The 7500-nt window shown below is 50.2% G+C and overlaps 1 protein-coding gene across 4 annotated transcripts in view; it reads right to left on the bottom strand.

Annotated features, from left to right (window-relative positions):
• grik5 (glutamate receptor, ionotropic, kainate 5) overlaps positions 1 to 7500 on the bottom strand; it is a 156173-nt gene that overhangs the window by 89403 nt on the left and 59270 nt on the right. For all 4 annotated transcript variants that reach the window (XM_059641314.1, XM_059641315.1, XM_059641316.1 and 1 more), the window contains exon 3: positions 7097 to 7261. In XM_059641314.1, the coding sequence (XP_059497297.1) occupies positions 7097 to 7261 (165 nt within the window). The remainder of the gene's footprint in view (positions 1 to 7096; positions 7262 to 7500) is intronic.

Below are 7500 nucleotides of genomic sequence, written 5' to 3'. Positions count from 1 at the left end.
GATAGCCATAGACTATTTCCCAGGGCAGAAATGGCTAGCACGGGGGGTCATAGTTTTAAGCTGGTTGGAGGAAAGTATAGAGGGGATGTCAGAGGCGGGTTCTTTACACAGAGAGTTGTGAGAGCATGGAATGCGTTGCCGGCAACAGTTGTGGAAGCAAGGTCATTGGGGACATTTAAGAGACTGCTGGACATGCATATGGTCACAGAAATTTGAGGGTGCATGCATGAGGATCAATGGTCGGCACAACATCGTGGGCTGAAGGGCCTGTTCTGTGCTGTACTGTTCTATGTTCTATGTTCTATGTTCTAACCTGGAACGTACTGTCTGAGAGTGTGGGGGGGAGGTTCACTCGAGGGGTTAGGGTCTGGAACATACTGTCTGAGAGTGTGGGGAGAGGGTCACTCGAGGGGTTAGGGTCTGGAACGTACTGTCTGAGAGTGTTGGGGGGGGAGGGTCACTCGAGTGGTTAGGGTCTGGAATGTCTGGGAGTGTTGGGGGAGGCCTTCAGCCCCTCAATCCTGATGTAACCTCTCCAATAGGATTGTGGCTGATCTGACATTCCTCACATTCACTTTCCTGGTCTTTCCCTTGATTCCCCGACTCAGCCCCCACAGCCCCCTGTGGCAAGGAGCTCCAAAGACTCACAACCCTCAGGGAGAAGCAATTCCTCCTCATCTCAGTCTTCAATTGGTGCCCCTTTACTCTAAGGCTATGCCCTCTGGTCCTAGGCTCTCTCACCGGGGGAAACATCCTCGCAGCATCGGCTCTCTTAGGCCCCTGTATGTTTCAATGAGATCACCTCTTGTTCTTCCAAACTCGAGGGTATAGAGCCCGCTGTCCATTTAGCCTTTGTTCATAAGGCAACCCCTCCAACTGGGGATGATCCAAATGAGCCTTCTCTGAACTGCAACCAATGAAATGATCTCTTTCCTTAAATAAGAGGAACAGAACTGCCCACATTTCTCCAGATGTGGTTTCCCCAGCACCTTGTACAGTTGCGATAAGACCTCCCTCCTCTTATATTCCAACATCCTTGAAATAAGGGCCGACATTCCCTCTGCCCTTCCTGATTACCTGCTTGCCCCTGTGTGCCAGCTTTCAGTATTTTGTGCACAAAGTCCCCTTGTGTTGCAGCTTTCTGCATTTTACTCTTCACTTATATAATACTTTTTGCTCTCCCTTCTAAAACAGCCAACTTCACACTTTACCACTTGGTACTCTTGTTGTGATTGTAATGAGGTCAGCCAGGTGGACCTCACAGAATGTGGGTTGCTCCAATTCGAGCTGGGATCCTGATCCAATCAGGGAGCCCTGGCTGACATAAAACAATGAGTGTCAGGGATATTGAGCTGTGAAATGGTGTCTCAGTGGGAGGTCGTGCTATTTTACAATTTTCTTGAGGCTCGTCGATGGAGCAGTGTTGGTGGCGAGTGATTGGCTGGTTCTACATTTCACAATTGGCTGCTTGAGCCAAGTCCTAATTAAACAGCCGGAAGTTTTCCAGGAATGACTAGGAATGGTCAGAAGAGGCAAGGCTACCTTGCACATTGGCCCGGAAGGAATTCTGCAAGGCATGCCCAGTACCTTCCGTGCAAAAGTAGAGGCAGAAATCAGGAGGCTGGAAAGTGAAGGAATTAAAAAAAGCCAGAGACAGTGAGAACTGTAGATGCTGGAGTTTGAGGGAACACGGTGTGGAGCTGGATGAACACAGCAGGCCAGGCAGCATCAGAGGAGCCAGAGAGCTGAGGTTTCGGGTCGGGACCCTCAATAAACCAGTCCGGATCGTGGGATGGGCAGCTCCACGCGTACCGACTGTAAAGCCTGATAGGTTGCTTTGCCTTTGTGGAGGTTTTAAACAAAAACAGTGAGCTGTTTCTCACCATCAGGTAGATCCCTAATCGCTCACATGGAGGATTTACACACAAAGCTGGTGGGTGTGGGGGTGTGGGGGCAGGAGTGCTCTTCTTCACAAAATTGGACGTGAGCCACCCTTATTTGCAGTTGTAATCAGATGAGGATTCCCAGAAATGTGCGAGGGTTGATACCTGTAAGGGCTTGTGGCGATATACCAGACCCGGCAATGGTGTAATGTCAGGCCGTGTTATTTGTCAGCGGGTAACGGAGAACATTTTCGAAGAGCTCGCTCAGGTCGTCTGAATTGTTTTTTGATTCATTAACGGGACGAGGGCGTCGCTGGCCAGGCAGCATTTATTGCCCATCCCTAATTACCCAGAGGGCAGTTACAAATCAGCCACATTGCTGTACGTCTGGAGTCACATGTAGACCAGACCGGGTATGGATGGCAGTTTCCTTCCCTGAAGGACATTAGTGAACCAGGTGGGGTTTTCCTGAGAATCGGCAATGGATTCATGGTCATCATTAGATTCTTAATCCCAGATATTTTTTTTGAATACAAATTCCACCATCTGCCGTGGCGGATTCAAACCCAGGTCCTCAGAACATTATCTGGGTCTCTGGATTAACAGTCCAGCGATAAAACCACTAGGCCATTGAGTAGGGACATTCTAATGGTAGGGAAAACTTGTAAGGAGCTCTTGGAGAACTTTCTTGTAGTTCCAGGGCACTTTTCCAAGGTGACAGTGTGCCTCCAGTGGGAACGATGTGTGTTCCAGGCACCCCAAGTGAAATGACCTGGGTCACACGGTCGATAACATTTGCTTACCCCCATTGGAAGATAAAGTGAGGGTGATCAGATGTGCCTCACTACCACATCCAAACTGGAGCGCAGGTCTTTCCTTGGGCCAGCGATTTATTATGGAATGTTTATACATGATCTGGCATCTATTCTGGCACCTTGGCATTGTCTCCTCACAAAGGGACAGCTTTGGAGCCGGTTGCACAAACAAGCCCTAGATTTCTGGAGAGCGAAGAAACAGCTATCATTCTCCAAGGCGTTGGTGCACTGTGACGCCAAGAAAGATCTCACATTGAAGTGCGATGACTCCCCATATGGCATCAGGGTGCTATTAGCAGCCAACTGGAGCGGAGTGCCCAGTTCATGCATCCAGGGCTTTGGCTAGTGCAGAGCATAAAAGTAGAAAAAGAAGGATTGGTGGTAATTTTTGGACTCAAAGTTCCACTATGGGCGACAAACTCCTACTGACTCGACTCAAAGGGGACAAGGCCACGCCACCCATAGCTTTGGGCTGCATTCAGCAGTGGGCTCTCATACATAATTAAATTAGGAACATCATCTGGGAGGCCATGTAGTGAATGTGCATGCATTGAGCTGTTTCCCATTAGCAGATACATCATCAGTGGTATTCTCAATGGAAGGGTCTAGAATTAGATTAAATTTTCTGGAAGCACTCGCAGTTGACAGTATCAGACTCTGGACACAGAAAGATCCAGTTCCTCCCAAACTGCAACAGCTGGCATTAGTCGGGAAAACCAAAGGACTGCCACAACTAGAACTGGGAGCCTTTTGGGCCTGAACAGACCGGCTTACAGTAGATGATGGCAGATTGCTATGGGGCGCACAGGTGATTGTTCTCAGTGAGCGTCACCTTGGCCATCCCAGGGCTCTCCAAAATGATGCTATAGGTCAGGGGTTATGCCTGACGGCCAGGTGAGAATGCAGACATGGCCACATTGGTGGGACAGTGCCCAGAGTTTTCACAGAGCTAGCCGCCTCATGAAACTGGCCAGGCAAACCTTAGACTCAGTTGCAAGTCGACTATGCAGGTTCGTTCATGGGTTCAATGCTTGACACCCCCCTGAAGGTGTTTGAACATGCACACGGTCCATTTTGTCAAAGAACGGAGCAACAGTAGAAAAGTCACTCACATATTTAGTGACGCATGGAGTCCCAGAGGTATTTTGTCACAGGTAACAGACCATCATTCACCAGCAAGGACTGGAATCCCATTCTACATTAAATAGTAACTACACTGTATCAAAACAGTTCCACAGCACACACCACTCTGTAGAAACAGCCATTGGCCTCATTAGATACCAAGCTGACCCAGGCTCTTGTTTGATTATAGGACATGCAGCTACAGAGAAGGCTCCAGCAGAGTTACCAATGGGGAGAAGTCACTGCTCCAGGTTACACCTGATCTTTCTGGGAGGAGACGGGCGAGGGGGGATGTTAGTAGTGGTGGAAGGATGAAATAGCATCAGAAACACCATCGCCGAACCCAAGACTCTGCCAAACGACAGAGACAGTTTGATACAGAGGACCAAGCGTGATGCAGGAACCACAGGGATGGCCTGGCTTGGCTAACAGGACTGGTTGGTAGATCAGGACAAATGCTATTGTCAAAGATTGTGCATTTGTAAATGATGGGTGATTAGTGATTAGATGCTGGCCTCTGCTGCATTTTGGAACGGCAAATGAGGGCAGGTCTTTTGTACTTAATGGTAAATTCCTGGGGAGTATTGCCAAAAAGAGACCTTGAGGGGTGGGGCAGGCTCATAGCTCCTTGAAAGTGGAGTCGCAGGTAGACAGGACGGTGAGGAAGGTGTTTGGGACGCTTGCCTTTATTGGTCAGTGCATTGAGTACAGGAGTTGGGAGGGTCATATTGTGGCTGTACAGGACATTGGTTAGGGCCACTTTTGGAATTCTGTGTGCAATTCCGGTCTCCCTGCTACTGGAAGGATGTTGTGAAACATGAACGGGTTCAGAAAAGATTTACAAGGATGTTGCTAGGATCGGAGGGTTTGAGCGACAGGGAGAGGTTGAATAGGTCAGGGCTATTTTCCCTGGAGTGTCAGAGGCTGAGGAATGACCTACTAGAGGTCACTCTATATAAAATCATGAGGGGCATGGATAGAATGAATAGAAAAAGTCTTTTCTCAGGGGTAGGGGAGTCCATAATTAAAGGGCATATGTTTAAGGTGAGAGGGGAAAGATTGAAAAGGGACCAAGGGGCAACTTTTTCACACAGAGGGTGGTGCGTGTATGGAATGAGCTGCCAGAGGAAGTGGTGGGGGCTGGTACAAAAACCTTGACTATTCACCCTCTCCATGTCCCTCATGATTTTGTAAACCCCTATAAGGTCACCCCTCAGCCTCCAACACTGCAGGGAAAATAGCCCCAGCCTATTCAGCCCCTCCCTGTAGCTCAAACCCTCCAACCCTGGCAACATCCTTGTAAATCTTTTCTGAACCCTTTCATGTTTCACAACATCCTTCCTACAGCTGGGAGACCAGAATTGAACGCAATATTCCAAAAACATATGTCCTGTACAGCCACAACATGACCCTCCCAACTCCTATACTCAATGCACTGACCAATAAAGGCAAGCGTCCCAAACACCTTCCTCACTGCCCTGTCTACCTGCAACTCCACTTTCAATGAACTATGTACCTGCCCCCGCAAAGTCTCTTTGTTCAGCAACACTCCCAGTATCTTACTAGTAAGTGTATAAGTTCTGCCCTGATTTGCCTTTACAAAATGCAGCACTTCACATTTTATCTAAATTAAACTCCATCTGCCACTCCTCGGCCCACCTAATTAAGCAATGTTTCTGTTCTGTTTCACCAAGCAATTACTTGGAAATTAGTCATGGCCAGATGGATAATAATGAGAGACAATCAAAGACAGATTTATCACGCTGTTCACAAAAATGACCCTGAGCTTCCAGTTGCCTGCCACTATGTCACAAAACTGTGTACCCTGACCAAGCTCTCAGTCTCAGGTTTGCTGCAGTGCTCCAGCGAAGCTCAGCCCAAGCTGGATTAACAGCACCTCTCTTTCCTCTCGGGGACTCTACAGCCTTCTGAACTCAATATCGAGTTCAATGATTTTAGGTTTTAAGGCAGCTTCTCCCATTCCAACATGTACCCAACCCACTGTTGGATGCTAAAAGCCCCCATTAGCAGCTATCCATCCTGTCAACTTTACCCACTCCTTTGCCTGTCTCTCTCTTTCTTTGGACGTCATCTCTACCTATCATTTACTTCTTCCCCCCTCCCAGCCCCAGCCTATCTTCTGCATGAATAACAACTTTTTCCTGGCTTCCGTCAGCTCTGAGGAAGGGTCACTGGACCCGAAACGTTAACTCTGAATTCTCTCCACAGGTGCTGCTAGACCTGCTGAGATCTTCGAGCAATTTCTGGTTTTGTTACATAGAACATAAAACAGGACTGCACAGTACAGGCCCTTTGGCCCACAATGTTGTGCCGACCTATTATCCTACTATGATCAATCTACTCTGCATACCCTACATTTTACTATCCTCCAGGTGTCTATCCAAGAGTCGCTTAAAAATCTCTAATGTATCTAACAAAGTCTCTAAAGTATCTGTTGCAGGTTGATGAGACATGCGGACAGGCAGAGACAGAGACAGGCGGGCAGGCAGAGACAGAGACAGGCGGGCAGACAGAGGCATGCGGACAGGCAGAGACAGAGACAGGCGGGCAGGCAGAGACAGAGACAGGCGGACAGGCAGAGACAGAGACATGCAGACAGGTAGAGACAGAGACAGGCGGGCAGGCAGAGACAGAGACAGGCAGGCAGGCAGAGACAGAGACAGGCAGGCAGGCAGAGACAGAGACATGCGGACAGGTAGAGACAGAGACAGGCAGGCAGGCAGAGACAGAGACAGGCAGGCAGGCAGAGACAGAGACATGCGGACAGGTAGAGACAGAGACAGGCGGGCAGGCAGAGACAGAGACAGGCAGGCAGGCAGAGACAGAGACATGCGGGCAGGCAGAGACAGAGACAGGCGGGCAGGCAGAGACAGAGACAGGCAGGCAGGCAGAGACAGAGACAGGCGGACAGGCAGAGACAGAGACAGGCGGGCAGGCAGAGGCAGAGACAGGCGGGCAGGCAGAGACAGAGACAAGCGGGCAGGCAGAGACAGAGACATGCGGACAGGCAGAGACAGAGACAGGCGGGCAGGCAGAGACAGGCGGACAGGCAGAGACAGAGACAGGCGGGCAGGCAGAGACAGAGACAGGCGGGCAGGCAGAGACAGAGACAGGCGGACAGGCAGAGACAGAGACAGGCGGGCAGGCAGAGACAGAGACAGGCGGGCAGGCAGAGACAGATCGACTGAATTGACAATGAGCGGTGTCCCTCCAATAGTGCTGGTGACAGAAATCTCAGAGCACCTGTCCGCTTACTGGTATCTGTCGCCTCGTACTGACTGTCCTGGCCCAGCTCAAAGATTTCCACCTCCACCCGAGCCTTGGCGGGCACCTCGATGATGCTGTTGATCTTCTCCCTCGCCAGCGCCAGCGCTAATCGCTCTCCCCTGCCGCACGTCGTGTGGTCATCCAAGACAGCAGCTAGAACGAAGAAAAATACGCCTGTGAGTACCAGCTGGCCAGGGTTCGATCCCTGCTGCCTGCTCACCCGTCTCGGCACCTTTGGGCAGGTGCAGGGAGCCTGTGATAGGCATGTCAGGCTGGAACACGCCACACGAGGATCTCACCAGAGGGTGCACTGTCTCTTACTCTCATCTGATGGAGGCTCAGTCTTTGGAATGGGTGGGTTCCCGACACAGATGCCCCTGGATTATTCAGAG

The sequence above is a fragment of the Stegostoma tigrinum genome, chromosome 41, assembly GCF_030684315.1.
Source record: "Stegostoma tigrinum isolate sSteTig4 chromosome 41, sSteTig4.hap1, whole genome shotgun sequence".
Classification (NCBI taxonomy): Eukaryota; Metazoa; Chordata; class Chondrichthyes; order Orectolobiformes; family Stegostomatidae; genus Stegostoma; species Stegostoma tigrinum.
The sequence above is the reverse complement of the archived record's forward strand: the minus strand, read 5'-3'. Positions and strand labels throughout refer to the sequence as shown.